The sequence below is a fragment of the Lepus europaeus genome, chromosome 16 (assembly GCF_033115175.1).
Source record: "Lepus europaeus isolate LE1 chromosome 16, mLepTim1.pri, whole genome shotgun sequence".
NCBI classification, from domain to species: domain Eukaryota; kingdom Metazoa; phylum Chordata; class Mammalia; order Lagomorpha; family Leporidae; genus Lepus; species Lepus europaeus.
The window spans coordinates 25,738,846-25,761,323 of NC_084842.1; the positions used below are offsets into that span (position 1 = coordinate 25,738,846).

General features: G+C 41.3%; 1 protein-coding gene across 3 annotated transcripts in view; it reads right to left on the minus strand.

Moving 5' to 3' along the window:
* SNX25 (sorting nexin 25) overlaps window positions 1-22,478 on the minus strand; it is a 163,177-nt gene that overhangs the window by 36,173 nt on the left and 104,526 nt on the right. For all 3 annotated transcript variants that reach the window (XM_062212755.1, XM_062212754.1, XM_062212756.1), the window contains exon 7: window positions 12,406-12,587. In XM_062212755.1, coding sequence (XP_062068739.1) covers window positions 12,406-12,587 — 182 coding nt within the window. The remainder of the gene's footprint in view (window positions 1-12,405; window positions 12,588-22,478) is intronic.

The following is a 22,478-nucleotide window of genomic DNA, read 5'->3' on the forward strand; positions in this document are numbered from 1 at the left end:
GGAGTAAGCTATCCCTTACTATAGACCATTAATGATTAGTTTCCATAAAGATATCAGACCAATACTATTTAGTTAATTAACTTTCTTTTTTTTTTCCCGAAGAAAACTTTTATTTAAGGAATATAAACTCCCTGTATTTCATAAGTACAGCTTTAAGAATATAGTGCTTTTTCCCACCATACCCACTTTCCCCATTCCTAGTCCCATTCTCCACTAAGATCCATTTCCAATTAACTTTACACACAGAAGACCAACTCTATACTAAGTAAAGAGTTCAATAATTTGCACACACACACACAAAACTTCCTCGACAGTAGAGACAAGGGCTGTTCAAAGTCATTGCATCTTGAAGTTCACTTTTTTTTTTAGAAACTTAATTAACTTTAAAGAGCACCCAAGGATGATACATCTTTTGTGAGCACTTAGACATAACTTATGAGACATAAGAATATTCTCCTCTTAATACACTAAAACAAAATAAATCTTTAAGAACAAGTTTTTTTTGTTTTTTTTTTTTTCTTTTTTTTGTTTTTTTTTTTTTGGACAGGCAGAGTGGACAGTAGAGGGAGACAGAGAGAAAGGTCTTCCTTTTGCCGTTGGTTCACCCTCCAATGGCCGCCGCGGTAGGCGCGCTGCGGCCGGCGCACCGCGCTGATCCGATGGCAGGAGCCAGGTGCTTCTCCTGGTCTCCCATGGGGTGCAGGGCCCAAGCACTTGGGCCATCCTCCACTGCACTCCCTGGCCACAGCAGAGAGCTGGCCTGGAAGAGGGGCAACCGGGACAGGATCGGTGCCCCGACCGGGACTAGAACCCGGTGTGCCAGCGCCGCAAGGCGGAGGATTAGCCTACTGAGCCGCGGCGCAGGCCAAGTTTTATTTTTTTAAAAAAAGATTTATTTTATTTATTTGAAATACAGAGTTACAGAGAGAGGCAGAGCAAAGTGAGAGCGAGAAGTCTTCCATCCTAAGGTTCATTCCCCAGATGACTGCAACAGCCAGAGCTAAGCTGATCTGAAGCCAGGAGCCAGGAGCTTCTTCCAGGTCTCCCATGTGGGTGCAGGGGCCAGAGGACTTGGGCCATCTTCCACTGCTTTCCCAGGCCATAGCAGAGAGCTGGATTGCAAGTAGAGTAGCCAGGACTTGAACTGGCACCCATATGGGATGCTGGTACTGGTGGCTGGGGCTTTAATCCACTGGGCCACAGTGTCGGCCCCAAGTTTTATTGTTAACTTTCATAATACAACTTTTTTGAGGATAGAGGTCCTGAAGAGGAGGAAGTCAGTGCACAATGACTCGTTGTTAATTTTTTTAATAATTTTTTTTTATTTGACAGGTAGAGTTACAGACAATTAGAGAGAGAAACAGAGAGAAAGGTCTTCCTTCCATTGGTTCACCCCCCAAATGGATGCTACAGCCGGTGTGCTGTGCCAATCCAAAGCTAGGAGCCAGGTGCTTCTCCTGGTCTCCCATGCGGATGCAGGCGCCCAAGCACTTGGGCCATCTTCCACTGCCCTCCTGGGCCACAGCAGAGAGCTGGACTGGAAGAGGAGCAACTGGGACTAGAACCCGGCGCCTATATGGGATGCCGGCGCCACAGGCAGAGGATTAACCAAGTGAGCCAGGGCACTGGCCCTCTTGTTAATTTAACAATTAACACTCTTAAGTATGAGGTCAGTGATCACCCAAAGCTCTTAACATCAGCTGCAAAGGCTATGGAAGCCTTTTGAATCCACAAACTCCATCAGTCTTTAGACAAGGCCATAAGCAAAGTGGAAGTTCTCTCCTCCCTTCAGTTAGAAGTACCTCCTCCTTTGATGACCACTTCTTTCCACTGGGTTCTCACCCACTGAGGTCCTGCATGTGGGACATTTTTTTTTTTTTCCAGAGTGTCTTGGCTTTCCACACTTGAAATGCTCTTGTGGGCTTTTCAGCCAGACTAGAATCCCTTAAGGGCTGATTCTGATGTCAGAGTGCCACTTAAAGCAATTGTCATTCTATGAGTCTACTGTATGGACTGTTTCTCATGTTGGAACACTCACTTTGTTTTAATTCTATCAATTATTATTATTAGATGTTTAATCCTATTTATATGATCACTTTAACACTAACTCATATCCATATGATCACTTTAACACCTAAGATGGTATTTATACCAGTCAGCTTAGGGGGATTTGAAGTCTCATGGCAAATTTTTAAACTGTACCCTTAGAAGTAAGTCCATAAGAATGTATACAGAACTATACAGCTTTACAAACTTCATATACCTCATAATTACAACTTTAGGAACATGGTGATTTTTCCTACTGTGCCCATCTTCCAACCCCTCTTAACTATGTCTTTACTTTGTATAAATCCTACCAGTGGAACATTTTGAATCACAAATTCTAACTGCTCATGCTCCAAAGAGGTTTAAAGGAATTCTTATCAGCTTTGGCTAAGGAAGACAGATGAGCAATTCCAGCAGCAGAAGAAAGAGTGAGAGGATCTCTTCACACTTCAGTATGGAGTCTTGGGCTACACTCAATAATGTTTATTTTGGATTGGCCTTGAATCAAATACATTCATATGCAAGCTGACCTTAAGGAAAAGGTCAGATATTTATTACTACTAATTTCCAACCCCATTTACTTTCATTTTTTTAAAGATATATTTATTTATTTGAAAGTCAGAGTTACACAGAGAAAGAAGGAAAAGGAGAGAGAGAGAGAAAGAGAGAGAGAGAGGGAGGTTGGTCAGTCTTCCATCCACTGGTTCACTCCCCAACTGGCCACATTGGCTGGAGCTGTGCTGATCAGAAGCACAGAGCCAGGAGGTTCCTCCGGGTCTCCCACATGGGTGCAGGGGCCCAAGGGCTTGGACCATCTTCTACTGCTTTCCCAGGCCATCTCAGAGAGCTGGATTGGAAGTGGACTTGAACTGGCACCCATTTGGGATGCCCGCACTGTAGGCAGCAGCTTTACCCAGTACGCCACAGTGCCGGCCCCAACCCTTCATTTCATCCTCTCTGTTCTGTTCTTCAATTTCTCATTCTATCTTTCCATTATGGGGCTATTTGGGTTGTGCTAAAATAAGGCAGAAGGCAGAAAATAACACAGTTTTAGATCTTATGTTTTCATGTTAGGATAAAAACAATGCAAGATAAGAAGGCAACAGTGTAGTCAAATTTGTTCAGGTTCTGGAATTAGACATACCTAGGTTTGAAACCTAAGTATGCTACTTCCCAGTCCCATGAGCCTTATGTCATTCCACTACTCCAAACCTCAGGTTCTTCATCTGTAAAATGGGAATATCATCTATGTTCTTGTGATACTTAAAGTAACTGTTGTGAATCACAACAGACAACAACAAAAACTAATCAGGAAGAGCTGGAACCATGATGTTAGCTAAAAAAGAAGGCACTAGTAAGTGCCTAAAACCAAATAACTAAGAGGTCACTTTCTAGTTAACAGACACAGATATAAAGATTAACAGTCGATTTTAACTAGGATCAAAAGAAAGATTATGGCATAGTGGATAAAACTGCCACCTGCAACACCTGCATCCCATATGGTGCTGGTTTGAGTCCTGGCTGCTCCACTTCCAATCCAGCTCCTTGCTAATGGCCTGGGAAAAGCAGCAGAAGATGGCCCAAGTGCTTGGGTCCCTGCCACTCATGTGGAAGACCCAGAAGAAGCTCCAATCTCCTGGCTTTGGCCTAGCCCAGCCTCAGCCATTGCGCCACCTGAGAAGTGAACAAATGGATCAAAGATTTCTCTCTCTCTCTCTCTCTCTCTCTCTCTCTCCCTTTCTCACTGTAACTCTAATTTTCAAATAAATAAATATTTTTTAAAAAGAAAGATTACAAAGGGTACAAGAAAATTTTGAGTATTGAATATGGTTACTATCTTAATCATGGTGATATGTCAAGAGTATATGCATATAGCAAAACTTATCAAATTGTGCACTTTAAACCTGCACAGTTTACTGCATGTCTTTATAAATTAATAAAACTGTTTAAAAAACAAATATCCACCAAGCCCTAAAAACAGTATTGTAAATGAATTAAATATGCAATTTTTATAATAAGGACCCACCATCAGGAGAACACATATTGAAGTTATTTTTTTATAGAATGCTGGATTTGATTTAATACTATTTTGTAAGGGCTTTTTAAAAAATATATTTATTTATTTATTTTAAAGGCAGAGTTACAGAGAGAGAGAGGAAGAGAGGGAGAGACAGAGAAAGAGGGAGAGAGAGAGAGAGAGAGAAACTTTCATTTGCTGGCTCACTCCCCAAATGGCTGCAATGGCTGGATCTGAAGCCAGGAAAGAACTCCATTTGGATCTCCCACATGGGTGCAATGGCTCAAGCACTTGGGCAATCTTATGCTACTTTCCCAGGCACCTAGCAGGGAGCTGGATTGGAAGTAGAGCAGCTGGGTCTTGAACCAGCATTTATGTGGAATGCTGGGGTCACAGGTGGCAGCTTAACATCCTGCACGATAAAGCTGGTCCCTTATAAGTATTCTTTGTTAGGGATATAATGGATATTAGTCTGTCATTTTCTTATGTTTTTCTCTGGTTTGGTATCAGAATTATGTTAATCTCCTATGGTGAGTTGAAGAGTTCCCTTCTCCATTTTTTCAAAGGGTTAAGAATGTTACTATTCTTTCCTTAAATTTTTAATGGAATTCCCTAGTGAAATTATTTGAGCCTGGAGTTTTCAGTATGGGAAGGTTTTAAATTATGAATTTTAAAAGATTTCTTTATTTGAAAATCAGAGAGAGAGAGAGAGAACTTCCATTCTGCTGTTTCACTCTCCAAATGGCTGCAATGACCTGGTGTGGGCAATACTGAAGCCAGGAGCCAGGAGCTCTATCCTAGTCTCCTTTATATGTGCCAGGGGCCTGAGTACTTGGGTCATCTTTGGTTGGCTTCCCAGATGCATTAGCAGGAAGCTGAATCAGAAGCAAGGTAGCCAGAACTCAAACTATCACTTCAAAAAGCAGTACCAGGGCCAGCACTGTGGCGTAGCAGATAAAGCCACCATCTAAATAAAGTTCAGTCATCCCATATGGGCGCCATTTGGAATCCCAGCTGCTCCAATTCTGATCCAGCTCTCTGCTATGGCCTGGGAAAGCAGTGGAAGATGGCCCAAGTCCTTGGGTTCCTGCACCCACATGGGAGACATGGAAGATGCTCCAATCTTTAAAAAAAGATTTATTTAAAAATCAAAAAAAATAATAATAAGCAGTACTTGCATGCAAGTCATGGCTTAACCCACTTGCCATATGGCCCCTGAATTTTTAAAAATGTATCTAGAGCTATTCCAATATCCTTTTGAATCAGTTTTGGCAATTTGTTTCTCAAAGAATTTATATATTTCATTTAAACTGTCAAATTTATTGGCTTAAAGTCATTCATAATATTCTCTTGTTATCCTTTTAATGCTGGTAGCACTTTGAGTGATATCCCATCTCTCTCATTCCTAAAACTGGCAATTTACAGGTAGCCACGTGGCCCAACCACCAGTGTCAAGCTCCCCACCCCCATCCTAATGGGATTTGCTGCTCCTGCTTCCCTGGCCACCCTCTGGCAAAGTTTTAAAAGGACCCATTCCTGAACACGTGGCTCTACCTTTGAAAATATCGCTTTGTAACTTGCTGAACTTATTTTGCAATTTATTTTAACAGGTTTCCGGGTAATCAGGACTCAATGAAATAGCAATGGGTAATTAGTACTTGTTTTAGATGAATGCAATTTTAATTTTAATTGAATTCAAGTAGAGATATATCATATCAGCATCTTAAGTAATTTAGGTGTAACTGCTGATTTATTGTAAACTCTTGTATACTCAACATGTTAAATTTGTGTTAAAAATGTTATAGAAATGTGCAATTGGTAAGGAAGGTTAAAAGGAAAGAGTTATTTTGAATAAAGAAAGGACAAGGTTTGTAAGATTGACTTCATCCTGATGGCTAGTTTACTCTAGACTGGAATGGAAATGATGGAATGTTTCAAGTAAGTTGAAGAGGGTGTGTGGAAGTCACAGAAGGTTACAAAAGAAATCTTGGATCTTAATGAGAAAGCCACAGAGGCCTAAAGAGTTGAATGGTCTGTAAAATCCTACAGGTGCTTTCAAAAATGCTATGTGAAGTAAGCAAGTGCCTCTTGTTGAGTTTATAATGAGTTTATAATTTTAAACGTGGCAACTGAAAGTCTTTTGTCATCCACAGATTTATATATCAGATTTGCTGCTCATAAAACTAAAGCGTTGTTGGTTCTGTGCTTAGCTGTCCTCCTATAGGTTCTGATGGACTTTTTCCAGCCACTTCTATTGTATTCAGTACTTTGGGATGGCGCTGCAAACAGATGAAGCCAATAATGTATTAACAGTAAAAACTGAGAGAAAGTATGGTTAACTGAGGTTACCAAGAGCAGAAAGTAATTCGAATCAATTGGTAAATTAAGAAACAGTTAAAGAGTTTAAAAAGCTAGTATTGAAACTGCTGTATTTGTTATCTAATGATTGAAACTGCTTTCTAAATTTTCATTTGATATTACTATTGTCAGTAAGTGATCTGGGACTTGAGCACCCCTTTGACTTGCATCCTCTGGTCTGCTTTAACAAAAACCAGGAGGAAAAGAAAGCTAGGCATCAGAAATGAAAAGATGGGTGGCAGACCTATTAATGGCTGTTCTGTACAGTGATCTGCCCTCAAGTAGACCCAACAGGCCAATCCACTGCAGTGGCTTTCAATGTGGTAAGCCTGGGCTTCAGCAGAAGTCAGCTTGTGAAGAGCCCTGGCAGCTCTGCCAAGAGTTGGATCACTGGAAATGGACCTGCCCTGGAGTCGAAGGACTTCAAGTCAGAGCCACGGATCTTATTGGCTCTAAGCTGAAAAGCCCTTCACTCAGCCCAACTTCCAAAGTGACTACCACAGCTGAGGAGACGGCCAAGCAGGGTCAGCAACATTGCAGGCAGAGCTGTAAATTTCCTGTTAGAGATGCCACCTGCTTTACCTAGCCAGCTCTCCTCCCAGGCCAGCTAGGTAATGGAAATCAACAGGGTGCCTTCCCCTAGGAGATTCACACCTCCCTTAGGATGTACCCTATGTGAAGAGATAGGTCTGGGCCTCATAACTTACAAGGCCTAAAGCCCACCAGATTATTATCAAGCCCCTTCTGTCAGGTTTTATTTGCCTCTCAATCAGCAAACTTAGTTGTGGCTGAGACAGCACCTTCCTTGGGTCCTCTAATAATGATTCTGTCCTTTGTTCTAGACCCTGTCTAGCCCACTTGGGTTTCATTCCTTCGTAATCATAGCGTCTACTCTAGCATCAATGGCTCTGCTCCCAACCTGTGTGAACTGATGATCCTCTTCCTCACTTAATGTTGTATGATTATTCAGAATTTCTCTACAGACAAACCCCTCTACCTGCAAAAGTTGAGTGGCCTTTCTCCTGGTCTTGGCCGGGATCCGATTTAAACCACGTCCATCAAACAATCCTCACAAGGGTCCAGAGACCCCCCTCATTTCCTCTCTTCTATGAAATCTTTTCATTACCTGGTTAATGCCACTCTTAGGATCATTGGTTGCTATTCTCACCCTGACTTGTATACTACAGTGTCTGTTTAAGTGTTTACAGCAGGTGATAATGGAATGAACCAAGGCCTTCAGCAACCAGGCAGTCAACCAGAGGCTTCTCCATCCATACATGCCTGTCCCTGCGGAGCCCCAAGATACCCCCAGCGGGCCCCTGTAGATGACGTCCCCAGTCTGCAGGAAGTAGCCAGAGAGACTCATCGTCACCCCCTTTCCTATCATCAAAAGGTCAGGATGGTAGCTTTGGGACCCGCAAGGAGGGAAGGCCTACACTTCGGGGAATGGAGAGGCCTACTTCTGGGGAAGAAAAGTCCTTGTCAAGGTCCCTGCGGGTGCCTAAAGGTCAACCAATGAGGATCAGACCTGCCTCAACCTTTAACCCCTATGCCCTGAATCTATAAAAGGAGCACTCCCAATCTCTGATGTGCGACTTCCCCGGCCCCCACTCTGTTGCTCTGTTGGGATGGGGGAACCTCGCCCAGGAGTGGAACCCCAATAAAAGCCTGTGACTTTTAAAAAACAAAACAAAACAAAAAAACTGGCAATTTTTTTCTTCTCTCCTTTTTTCTAATTAATGTAGTTTTAACTTGTAGCTTCTTAAGGTGGAAGCTTAGATTGCTGAATTCACATCTTTCTTCTTTTCTAATATAAGCACAAAAAGTACGTATTTCCTTTTAACTGCATCCCACAAATATTATATATTATATTTTCATTTTCAATCCATTCAGAATTTCCTTTATGATTTCTTCTTTGCTAAAAGCATATTTAGACATGTTGTGGGGCTGGCGTTGTAGCACCTGTGACATTGGCATCCATATGGGCATTGGTTTATGTACTGGCTGCTCAACTTCCAATCCAGCTCCCTGCTGGTGGCCTAGGAGGGGCAATGGAAAATGGCCCAGATGTTTGGGTCCCTGCCACCCAGATCAGACACCTAGATGAAGCTCCTGGTCCAGGCTCTGGCCTGGCTCAGCCCTTGTCATTGCAGCCATTTGGGGAGTGGGCCAGCAAATTAGTTATATATGTTTTTCTCCTTTGACTTTTATCAGTTTTTGCTTTATCTATTTTAAAGGTCTCTTATTGATTGCATGTAATTTAGGATTATGTCTTTTTGATGAACTGACCCCTTTTATCATAATGCAATGTTCTTCATCTCTGGTTATATTCCTTGTTCTGAAGTCTACTCTGTCTGACATTATTACCTACAGCAGATTTCTAATGCTTAGTTTTGCATGGCATGTCTTTTTCCCCTCTTAACATTTAACCTACTTGTGCCTTTATGTATAGTTTCTTATAAGCAACTTTAATTAAATTTTGACTTTTTAAAAATTCACTCTGGGGACCAGTGCTGTGGCTCACTTGGTTAATCCTCTGCCTGCGGCACTGGCATCCCATATGGGCTCCGGGTTCTAGTCCCAGTTGCTCCTCTTCCAGTTCAGCTCTCTGCTGTGGCCCAGGAGGGCAGTGGAAGGTGGCCCAAGTGCTTGGGCCCCTGCACCTGCATGGGAGACCAGGAAGAAGCACCTGGCTCCTCGCTTCGGATCAGCGCAGCACCGGCTATAGCAGCCATTTGGGGAGTGAACCAGCGGAAGGAAGACCTTCCTTTCTCTCTCTCTCTCACTGTCTATAACTCTACCTGTCAAAAAAAAAAAAAAGAATAATTTGAAAAAAAAAATTCACTCTGACAATCTCATTGTTCTGATTGGAGGATTTATCTAATTTGGAAGTCTAAGTTCTGAAATAAATTTGGTGGTAATTCTTCTGGTTCAGATGTGAGGCCACTGCAAAAGTATTCTACTACTTACAAAGATATCAGAATTACCCCAAATTCTCGAAGTCTTACCTTTAGAATAGGAAATCCCATAAATATTGTAAGATTATCTGAGCCTTCTACCCTGGAAGACTAGCAGAAATGGTTTTACTCTGAAGATAACTTACTGGAACAGGAATGAGTTTCTTTCCTTAATGTCTGGGAAAAATCAACCAAAAATAGGTAGCTGGAACTTCTAGTAGACACTGCCAGATAAATGTATCCAATTCTCCTAAAACATGCTTCCTTGATCTTTCTTGAGGTTTTCTTGTACCATAACATCTAGAAGTATATCATCTTTCCTTGACTATGTAGCAAACTGTTAGATACCTTTACTAGGTATGTACCTCATCTCTATTAGAGCACTACTTTTTCTTCCCTTTTTTTAAAAAATTTTTTTTTATTTATTTGAAAGTCAGAGTCTCAGAGGAGAGGTAGAGGCAGAGGCAGAGGCCGAGAGAGAGAGAGATCTTCCATCTGCTGCTTTACTCCCCAAATGGCTACAATGGCTGAGCTGGGACGATCCAAAGCCAGGAACCAGGAGCTTCCTCTGGGTCTCCATGTGGATGCAAGGGCCCAAGCACTTGGGCCATCTTCCACTGCTTTCCCAGGTGTATTAGCAGGGAGCCGGATTGGAAATGGAGCAGCTGGGACTGGAACCGGTGCCCATAAGGGATGCCAGAGCTGCAGGCAGAGGCTTCACCTACTAACCCACAGCGCTGGCTCCACACTTTTTACTTTTATAATTATATGGGGCTCTTTGAAAGTGAGGATTCTACCTTATTCGTTTTATATTCTATTATCTAGCACTATAGTGTGATACTGCAAAATTCTGTGCAGGCCCTCAATAAATGTTTGTTCAGTGAATGGAGGAATGAACAAATGAACAGGACTTAAGACAAAGACTTCATCTATGATAAATGTGGCTTGAAATTTATTTAAGAGGGGTGGGTGCTTGGCTCAGCAATAAAAAGATGCTACTTGTGACATAGACATCTCATATCACAGTGTCCAGGCTTCAGTCCTGGCTCCACTTCCCATTCAACTTCCTGCTATCACCCATCCTGGGAGGCAGTAGTTGGGTCCCTGTCACTCACATGGGAGACCCAGATGGGGTTCTAGATTCCTGGATTTGGTTTGGCCCAGCCCTGGCTGTTGTAAACATCTGTGCAATGAACCAATGGATTAAAGATCATTTTATCTTTCTGTTTCAGTATCTCCACCTTTCAAGTGAAACATTGAAAATAAAGACATAAATTTTTTAAAATAAATTTATTTTAGAGGCTAAAAGCTGAGGGAAAAGAAGAGGAGCAATATTCAACCTGCCAAATCTATTCTTTCTCTGAGAGTCACCAAAAGGTAGCAGCTTTCATTTTGTTCCACAAAGCCAAAAATTCCAGAAAGGTACATATGCTTATAGTGAAACAAACAGCTCTCCAGCGGTTAGGAGATCCCTGTATAAAACAAGAATTCCTAGGAGCTGTATCTGTGCTATTTGGGTAAGATGCCACACAACTATGGCTTGTTCCGGAGTTGGCCCAAAGATAGGACTAAAACCTTCCTGAAGAGGCTCTGATGACAACCAGGTCAGAAACAAGTGAAAAGACACATACCCATCTCTGGAAGGGGGAGGCAAGGGAAAGGCACAGATAAGCATCTGAGCTCAAACTGAGAACTGAACAGGAAATGATTAAGATACCAAAAATCAGAATGGATGAGGTTAGAGGTGATGGCCAGGACTAAGTAACGCTGATATTGGCTTCTTTGTGGTTAAATGGCATCTTACAAGAGAGAAGTCTGGCTTGTGTCTTGAAGTCTTATTCCTAGCTGGTCCAGGCATGCTCCCCAGGGAGTGCATGATGACAGTTTCCTTCAACACTAGTTTGCTCCAGGTCTTGGAAGACAAGCCAGGACTTACAGGAGTAGTGGAGCAATTACCTATACTCTATCATTTAAGCATCCGGTATCAACAGACAGTTCAAAGTTTTATTGTGCAAAAAGTCATATATCTGTGTGTGTATATTATATATATACATATGTGTGCATATTATATATATATATGATTTAATGAAAAAGTATTCAGATTTGTAAAATTGACCAGATAGAGGTTTTTGTATAGCTCTGCCTCTTCCTATCTATGTGGCCATGGACAGGTTATTTAAATCTACTATTTTAGCACCTGAAAAGTGAGGATAAAAGTGAGGATAGCAAGGAATAGAATAATTTATAAGATGCCTTCCACTTCAGAGGTGGTAATTTCTATCCAATTAAGAATGGATGACTTCAAAAGGGGGATGGAATAACACATACACACACACACATTCCCCATGCCTACCTATCATACCTACTGCCATTCACAGAAGTCAAGCACACCAAGCAAAATATATATATATATATATATATATATACACACACACATATATATATGTGTGTGTGTATGTATGTATACAAACACATATACACATATATATATTTACAAATATATTTTTGCACATACACATACACACTTAACCCTTAAGCAGAAAAGCTCCAACATGTAAGTTTGCAGTTATAAAACATATGCCTTAAGTCAAATAATAAAAAGTTAAAAAACTGTATGTGGTTCTGTCAGTGTTTATAATAAACTTTATAAGGCTGAAACAAGAAATACAAAGTTGGGGCTGGTGGTGTGGCATAGCAGGTTAGGCCTCCATCTGCAACACTGGCATCCCATATAGGCACTGGTTCGAGACACTGCTGCTCCACTTCTGACCCAGCTCCCTGCTGATGCTCCTGGGAGAGCAGCAGAGGGTGGCCCAAGTACTAGAGCCCCTGCACCCACATAGGAGACATGGATGGGGCTCTTGGCTCCTGGCTTTGGCCTGATCTGGCCCTGGCCATTGCGGCCATTTGGGGAGTGGACCAGCAGATGGAAGATATCTCTTTCTCCCTCTCTCTCTCTCTAACTCTATCTTTCAAATGAATAAAAAATAAATCCTTTTTTTTTAAAGAAGAAGTACAAAGTTCTACCTTCTGGTTTGGAGGCCCTTCACCCTCATCCAAGGTCCCATCCTCTTGCTGGTCATAGGCAGGACCTCCCAGGATTCTGATTCTCTTCTCGCATTGCTTCTTTGCCACAGTCAGCTGGTTAATATACCTTTTCATATTTCTTGCCCTCAGGAGATCAGCTTTCATTGCAGCAGTCTCTTTACCTTGAATAGGAGTGATGAACAGTGCCCAGTCAGAAGACAAGGTACAAAAGAGGGAATCCGACAACTCTGAACCAGATCAGTGTCTGATGTACTACATGTTGAACAACAGTGGATTATAAACAAAATAACAAACAGAATTCATGCTAAATACATATGTACTCCTAAATACAAATACCAGCAATTTCTAAATATTATTTCTGAATACCATCAGCAAAACTTACACAAGTGTAAAACACATTTCCATAAATCTCTGTACACACACACTCACAAATTGATGTGGCTGTGGAAGTGTACTAACATAAGTATATCATTCTATGTGTGTGTGTATGTAGGCATACTTATTTATAAGATGCATTGAGTGCTCACTATGCATGAGGCACTGGCTAGGCTTTTGAGATTCAGAACTAATTATCTGTTCTCACAGAACTTCTTGGTCTAGCAAGTAAGAAATCCAAAGAGTAAGGACAATTCGAAGTGTAAAATGGGCTACAAAACAAAATGAGCAAGCACCACTGAACTATTTAACAGGAGATTCAAAGCCAGAATTCCTTGAGGAAAACACATGCAAGCAAAAGTGAATAATGAGTACAGTATTGCAAACAGAAAGAACAGCAGGTGTGAAAGTGAGAATGCTGAGGCAGGAAAGAAAATAGAGCCGTTTAGCAGATGCAGAAGGAGGCAGAAGATCCAATACGAACCCGAAGCAGGCAGGATCCAGAAGATGCAGAGCTTTAAGCCAGAGAAGGAATTCTAGTCTTTAGCCCGAGTACTGAGATGCTTTTAATAAAGGGATGTAAGCAGGAGTACCACAAATGTATAAACTATAATTAGATAGATATTTGAAAAGATTACATAGGAAGAAGGATAAAAAAATAGACTGGAAAGCAAAAGACTGCTAGTAGGAAAACCACTTGGGAAATGATCACAGGAAAACTGAGGAGGGAGAGTGTGGGCTAACCAAGGGTGATGGCAATAGGGAGAACAGGAAGATCTGAGAACATTAGGCTCAGTGACTGGACAGGGTGAAGGACAGGCTACCCAGGAAGAAAAAGAAAAAGAGAGAGAGAGAGGGAGGGATGTTACATGGCTCCCAAGTTTCAGCCATGGAAGTAATAAAGCCAAATACAGAATCAGAGAATACTGGATAAAAACAAGTTCATGGAAGACCTTCACCTTTGGAAAATGTTGCAGATATATCTTCCAAAGGGGTCTGCAATACCTTCCACCTCACATGCTCTTTTTACGGTGTCACTCTGACAATTTTTGCTCTGAAAATTAGGATATGTGCTTCCTTTTCTTGAATCTGGGTAGACTTATGACTAAGCAGAAGTGATGCTATGACTTGCAAGGCTAGATCGGTAAGGTCCTAAAGTCCATGGTCTTGGAGCTTTGAGCCACTTGCCCCATCACTTCCACCCTTTGGCAAAGCCTAAACAATCAGTCAAGGGAAAGATTTGTATGGGAAGGAAAGGAGGCTCCCCAGTCTACAGCCCTGGCTGAGATCTTGGCTCAAGGTGAGTCTGTCATTTGGAAAGTGAGTCATTCTGCCCCAGTCAAGCCACTTGAATTGATACTCTATGAAGCAGAATCATTTCTCCCAAACTGCAGATATATAAGCCAAGTAAGTGACTGCTGAGATACTATGTTTTAGGATGTTTTACATAGCAGAAGATACCAGAACAGGCAAAAATAAATCTGAGGGTTTTTAGCTAAGTGGAGACATAATGTCTGGAGTTCAGAAATGTTCAGCTCTGGGATAGTAATTAACATCATGGGACTGGGTAAGACAACTCAGAAACAAAAGGATTCCAGGACATAATCTAAATACACCCTACATTAAATAAGGGGGGGGGAGAGGCAGGCATATTATTTGTTATTTATTTACACAATGCTGTACCTCCAGCACCTACAATAGTACTGGCAACACACAGGAACTCATTAAATATTTGCTGACTAGGTTAATGAACTTTGTCAAATGTTACTGAGAGGTCAATAACAATATGTATACTTAATTTTAAAAGATGACAAAGCATTGAAAAATATCTTGTGAAGAGTGGGTTGGCTTTGCATATACAACTTAAAAGCAGGCTAGGGTAAGTAAAGGCATTTATTTTTTAAAGACAGAATTGAGTTGGCTTTGATGCTGATGAAAAGAATCCAGTTAAAAATAAAGAGAGATGGTAGATACCAAATGGAATCCAGAATACAAGATGAAGAGATTAGGTCTGGAAAAAGCCCGTGCTGTTCACTGTAGTAACACGGAAGGCAGAACAGACAGATGTAGACAAAGGAAGTTTGGAAACATGGCAGGAGGCTGGGGTATTTCCTTCTTACTGATTCTGTTTTTCCCAAGTAAGTGAGGTTATCTGCACAGAATGAAGTGGGTAAAAGGGTGTGTATCAGAGGCCTGAGAAAAGCTGTGGAAATATGAAATCTGTGGGACGCAGAAGAGCAAGTTCACTTCAGATACTTGGTATGATTGTTAAGACAATGTTCAGGGTCTAGGTTGAACACTCAATATAAATATTCCTTCTTAAGTATGGTACTCATGTATTTAGAAAGGTCATATCACATTCTCTGGAGGTAAATCCTTATAGACCAGGCTTAGATTCAGAACTGCCAATAACAAGAAGAGGGTCTGTGTTTTGTTTCTTCGTGCTAAGCCATGTTTCCACACATCCCAGCTGGAGACCTCCCAGTCCCTAGGGTGGCCATTTCCCCTCTCAAGTCCCACTTAGTCAATATGTGCAAATGCATAAAAGAGTCTAGATAAAATGAGAAAATTAATTTTAAATTACTTTTTTTTTTTTGACAGGCAGAGTGGACAGTGAGAGAGAGAGACAGAGAGAAAGGTCTTCCTTTGCCATTGGTTCACCCTCCAATGGCCGCCGCGGCCAGCGCGCTGCGGCCAGCGCACCGCACTGATCCAATGGCAGGAGCCAGGTGCTTCTCCTGGTCTCCCATGCGGGTGCAGGGCCCAAGCACTTGGGCCATCCTCCTCTGCAGTCCCTGGCCACAGCAGAGAGCTGGCCTGGAAGAGGGGCAACCGGGACAGAATCCGGCGCCCCGACCGGGACTAGAACCCGGTGTGCCGGCGCCGCAAGGCGGAGGATTAGCCTGTTGAGCCACGGAGCCGGCTTAAATTACTTTTAAAAACCTAGGCACAACACCATACACTGTCAAGGGTAGCTTTTTTAGTACTTAACACAAAACGTCAGAGGTAGACGTCAGGTCAGTCGACGACCTTGTTCCAGAGACTCTGTCAGATATTAAAGAATGTTTTTCCATATGTGTGCTAAGGAAATGTTTGCCTTTGACTTTGAACCTGTCCTATTCATAGTTATTAGAGAGACCCTGATCAAAGAACTCACTAATTCAGCACTTACCTTAACAGGAAAAAACAGTATTTCACTTTTTTTTTTCACCTTTGTGGATGCATAAAGGTAAATGGATTTGGCACTAAATTTAGTCTACTGCAAACTAAGGTGCTTTGTAGGTGTACCTAAAGAAACACATGCTTGGAAGAGCTCATTTTTAAGAAAAATTTTTAATTTTTAAACATGCATCCTTAAACTCTAAATTTTGTGCATAACATTTAAATAACCCTAAAAATCAGGAACAAAAGTTATCTTTTATGAGTCAAACTTAGACCTTAATTTAAATTTTGGGTTAAAATATGCTAAGGAAGAGAGAGAGACAGCTATAGGAGGAAACCAAAACACATTTATCACCACTATATTCTTTCTCCCTCAAGAAAGCTTAAAAGCCTTTCTAAAAAGGACAAAAAAAAAAAAAAGAAGAAGAAGAAGCAAATTCCAAAGAAAAAGAAGAAAGACAGAGAATAAACCTTCCCCTAAAACCCAGCTGCAAGGCTGAGAAGAATATTCTCGTGTTCTGCTTGAATGTGGCCTGCTCACGTGAATGCATTCTGTTTGTTAAAGGGCTATACAATACCATTGTCTGATCACAAAGCTTGTTGCTAACAAATGCAACAGCAGCTTGTTGCTTAGACAATTCTGTTTATCTTTTCCTTAGAAAAGGAATGGCACATTTAGAGCTGAATGACTAACATGAACTTCGTGCAGCCCAAACTTATGCTGTGCAAAAATCCTTGTAAACCCAGTGATGCAGAAGAGTAAGTTTCTTTGTGGCCTTAAAACCCATTCACCCAAGCAATATTCACATCAAGAAAAGTCTAGGCCAGAGGGTGTGTAACAACTCAAGCCCGATCCATGTGGCGGTTACTCTGCAGGTACCAAAGCACTGCATTGTTAAAAACTCGGTTAGTCACACAACATTTGATCTAGCTTTAAAAAGGCCAAGATGATAAACTGGTCAGTGACATACTAGATGGCAGTGGCCCTTCAGACTGGTGCCCAGATGGATGCACAAGTGATGTAATATTCTAAAGCAATTAATTCTAAATATCCACTGCTTTTTTTTTCTCCTACAGAGTCCAGATTGCACTTAGATCAGAGCAAAAGGAATTGGGTTAATTTGTCAAAAAAGACACTTAGATTGGACATTAGGTAACCCTTCTGGCTATAAAAACATCACAACAGATTTACTAACATCATGGAAATGCTTTTTGCTATAAATCTTCTACCCATGATAGAGTTCATCTTCAAGCAAGTGAATTGCTTGCCATAAAACAAAAATGCCAGTAAATAACTGTTGAGTTCTAATGAGGCAACAGAGAGTGAAGTAACATAGTGCAAACTAAGGACTCCAGAAATAGCACAACTGCAATAAAATGGCACCACAGTATTTTTTAGGCAGTAAAAAATGTCAACAGTAGAATATTTTTCTTCTCTCATAGCATGCTTCTCTCATAGCATTCCAAGGCATATACTAAGAGCAGCAGCAGCAGGAGGTGGTCTGAGGAATCCAATGGATAACATGGAGTAAGTTTTCTCAACCTCAGCATTATTGACATCTGGTCTGGGTAATTCTTTGAGAGGAGATGGCTATCCTGTATATTATGGGCTATTTAGTAGCATCCCTGGCCTCTACCACTAGATGCCAGTAGTACCCCTTCCCACACAGGTAACAACCAAAAATCCCTCCACACACTGTCAAACTTTACTGAAGGGCAAAAGCGCCCCCAACTTGGTCCCTCTGGGAAATACTGATACAGACGCACGACTTCGGTGAGGAGGAGGACAAGGCTGTACACTCCCCCTTTTCTCCAACTCCTCAGAATGGGTTCTCCTTCCCAGCCTCTCCCCAGAATGCACAGGTCTTCTCAAGATCCCCTGGGCAATGGAGGTGAAGGAGTAGAGACTTAACTGTGCTAGAAAATGCTCGACCTCCACTCCTCAACCTGTGAGCATATGAACAGACTAATAAGTCTTTGGATCTTCCTTGTACATTTAAATACAAGTCCTACCAAATCCTCTAGATAGGAGGGTTCAAGAAACAGATATGTATTTACTTAGTGATTAGGCAAGATTCAAAGTGAGAAATGGTGCTTGACTTCTTAACATGAGGCTAGCAGCAATTCTCGGTAGCAACTAATCATTACAGACTTCTTCAAGATTACCTGAAAATCACCTCAGAAGCTGCCTAGGAACTCAAAAATATTTACTTTGCTTTCCAACTTGAGGCTGGTATGTTCTTGTGTAAAAAGAACAAATGGGATTCTCTTACCACACCAAATGCCTGAAATTTCAGTCTAAAGTATCACTCCACTTAAGTGGAAAGTATATTTGAAAAATAAGCAGAAATCATAGCAGGAATTGGTAGTTGAACCACTCACTTTATAAAGGGGAACACTAAAGAGATTTTACAGGGCTTATACAGCCTAGTCAGGATATGTCTACAGCTTTCCCTTTAGTTCCTTCAGGGTCTCAAGTGCTAGAACTTCTAGCTCTTCCCTTTGTTTAAGGTCTTCCTTCATTCTTACAACACATGCTTAAATATAATATCAATTAAATCCACATGTTACATTTTTTTTTTGTTATAAGCAGAATCCTGCCCCCAAATTAATACAGTGAGTTGGGAAGATTTGAGATACACACTTAGGACATAAATTTGACCCATAAAATTCCTAAGTTCTGAGCATGATTCTCAAACATCTACCTGTGTGAATGTGTAACAGGAGAGAGTTCAGGACCAGGAATTCGAAGTCTGGGATTTATGTCCCAGATGTGTGTGTGATGTACCAATCCTATTCAAACCGGGTAAACTGTTTAATGTCTCTAGATTTTAACTTAATCTGTATAGAATGCAGATTAAGGTGTTAGAAAATATGATGACTAAAGTATTCTTGGGAGAGAGAGTAAGAACTGAGGTGGCTATATAATCACGAGCCTACAATGAGTGTAATCGAAGTGCTGAGCTCGAAGTCCTCCATGGCAGAGAAGGGATGGGAGTAGACTGTGATGTTGGGAAAGAGACAGGAGGCACTGGAGGCTGTAATACTCACAGCATGAGGGCTGGGGGCAGGGAGAAATTGACAAGAGCCTCTGCACCAACATCAGAGAAACAGCCTGAGGTCCTGTCTTAGCCAGTTCAGCCTGCTATAACAAAATAACCACAAACTGGGTAGCTTATAAACAACAGGAATTTATTTCTCACAATGCTGGAGGTTGGGAAGGGTAGGGCAGCCTCCCTGGCCTCTTGTATTAAGGCGCTAACACCACTGATGCAGTGGACCTAGTCATCACCTTGTGATTAGGTTTCAACATATGAATTTTAGGAGACACACATATTCAAACCATGGCAGGTCTTCTCTTAGATTAGGTCATTCACAAATTAGGTACTATTTGCATCACTTTACGCAATGCTAGAAAAACATACTACATCAAAGCATTAGAAAGGACCCTGGGAAGTCCACTAGAGTCCACAGGTTATATCCCTTCTTTCAGGCAGGGCACCTTTTAAATTCTAAATTGGACAAAGAAGGTATTACCATGGTAAATTAGCACTGTTCAACTCACAGTGCCAACTCATATAATACTGTTAAGAAATAATGCCCGGGGCCAGTGTTGTGGCCCAGCAGGTTAAGCTGCTGCCTGTGATGCTGGCATTCCATGTGAGTGCCAGTTTGAGTTCTGGCTGCTCCACTTCCCATCTAGTTCCTTGCTAATGTACCTGGGAAAACAACAGAAAATGAACAGAGTGCTTCGGCTCCTGCTGCCCACCTGGGAGACCTAGTGGAGTTCCAGGCTCCTGGCTTCATCCTGGCCCAGCCCTGCCTGGGCCATTGTGGCCATTTGGAGATTGAACCAGTGGAATTAAAGTTTTTTCTCTCTCTATCTCTTCCTCTCTCTCTCTCTCTCTGTAACTCTTTAACTCTACCTTTCAAATAAATGAATCTTTTTTCAAAGAAATAATTCCTAGGAGAGCGGCAAGATGGCGGAATAGGAAGGGAGCACACTGATAGTCCGGGAAAACACAGTTTAATAAAAGTGGAGATACTGCAGGTTCAAGGAAGAGTAGGGGAAGAAACAGCAGAGGAAACTCTTCCGGAACTAGTGATTCACAGTGGACCTGCATGGAGAGCGTGGGAGCCCAAATTTGGGACACCAGCGGCAGACTCAACAAACCAGCGCTGGAACGTGAGGTGAGCCGAACCTCAATAGCCCGAGACACCAGCGGGAAAGCAGAAAGAGGAGACTAGAGGGAACGAGGCTTGAAACTCCGTGGGGAAAAGTTCACCAGGCTAACTAGAAGAGAGAGAGGGAAAAAAAAAAGTGACCTATATGGACACGAGTTTCTCTCTCTCCACTCACCTCTCAAAGGCAAGCAAGACAAAGAGCAGGCGCCATTTTGGAGATACGTCATAAGCAGGGTGACCTCAGGTCTGCACCCGCCCTCAGCCTAGCAGAAAAACCTGACTCTGGGGGGAGGGGTGAAATAACAGGAGATTAGGATCTAACTTGGCAACCCAGTGGGAGTCTGCAGGAGAATTGGAGCCCACACTGAGGGCAGCAGAGATTCCTTGTGTGGTCCTTGGGAAAGAGCTTCCAATCTCTGGCTCCTGAGGGTATATCATTCACCTGCTAACTACCTCCAATTCCATTCAGCTGTGTGGAATTACTTCCCTTTTGAATCAAAAAAAAAAAAAAAAAGGAAGAAAGAAAGAAAGAAAGAAAGAGATTTACCACGCCTAATCTGGGAGTGTCACCTTTGGCACACCGTCAAACCTGAGGACCCAAACAGAGCTCTCAGGCCACACTCATCTCAAGCCTCTAAGGCTCCATCAAAAGCAGACAGTCCACTTAATCTAGAGCCTTAGTATAACAAGAAAAAACACCACAGTGAAGAAACCAAATATCTCCAACATGCCAAACAACAAACGCAAAAACCAAGCTAACAAGAACAAGGAAGACACTATGACGCCCCCAAATGAAAAAGACACCCCAATTCAAGATTATGAAGATGATGAGATAGAAGAAATGCAAGAAGCAGATCTCAAAAAATCGATAAGAACATTAAGAAGTTCTCAAAAACAAATTCTTGAACTACAGAAATCCTTAATGGACAAGATAGAAAATCTCTCCCATGAAAATGAAATATTAAGGAGGAATCAAAATGAAGTGAAACAACTAGTAGAACAAGAAACTGTGATAGTGACTAGAAATCATAATGAAATGAAGAATTCAATAGATCAAATGACAAACACATTAGAGAGCCTTAAAAACAGAATGGGCAAAGCAGAAGAGAGAATATCAGACTTAGAAGACAGAGAACAGGAAAGGAAACAGGCAAACCAAAGAAAAGAAAAGGAAATTAGAAATCTAAAAAATATTGTCGGGAATTTACAGGATACTATTAAAAAAAACCTAACATTCGGGTTCTAGGAGTTCCTGAAGGCATGGAGAGGGAGAAAGGATTAGAAGGCCTTTTTAGTGAGTTACTAGCAGAAAATTTCCCAGGTTTGGAGAAGGACAGAGGCATCTTAGTACAGGAAGCTTATAGAACCCCTAATAAACATGACCAAAAGAGATCCTCACCACGACATGTTGTAATCAAACTCACCACAGTGAAACATAAAGAAAAGATTCTAAAATGTGCAAGAGAGAAACGTCAGATTACTCTTAGAGGATCTCCAATTAGACTCACAGCAGACTTCTCATCAGAAACCCTACAAGCTAGAAGGGAATGGCGAGACATAGCCCAGGTACTAAGAGAGAAAAACTGCCAACCCAGAATATTATATCCTGCAAAGCTCTCATTTGTGAATGAAGGTGAAATAAAGACTTTTCATAGCAAACAGAAATTGAAAGAATTTGTTGCCACTCGTCCAGCCCTGCAAAAGAGGCTTAAAGATGTGTTACACAAGAAACACAGAAACATGGTCATCAATATGAAAGAAGGTAAAGGAAGGAAACCTCACAGCAAAAGATCATAGAAAGCTCAATTTCTCTTTGACATAGAATTAAAATCTGATTCTCTGTTAAAGCAATGTGTTAAAGTAATCTATTATGTTCTCTTGATGTCTGTTAAATTCTAATTGTTCAAAAACAGCTGAATTTTTATTAAGAGCTATGGGTTATTTAAATATGTGCTTATTTTCAAAGATTTGAATAATCACCTTGTAACAATGATCAAATTTGGTCTATGTTATGTTGATTTTAAGGAATCTTATTTCAATCAGATATTTTGGATTTTGAGCCTTCTTGGCATTCTTGACAGGCATTCAAAAAATCAAAGTTTCAAACAATCTGGACTCTAAAATTTCCAGTAAATCTTGGACTTTGGTTTTTCCAGTTCTGGCCCAACTGAAAAAAAATCGAAGGACCTATATCTCTCATCTTATAGAGACACCAACTAATCAGGCTATTTGGATTATATTAGAAGTACTGTCAAGATGGGACGTGGTACTAAATTTTAAGTTTATATAATGGAAAATGCTATTAATACAAATGTTTGAGAATTAAAAAG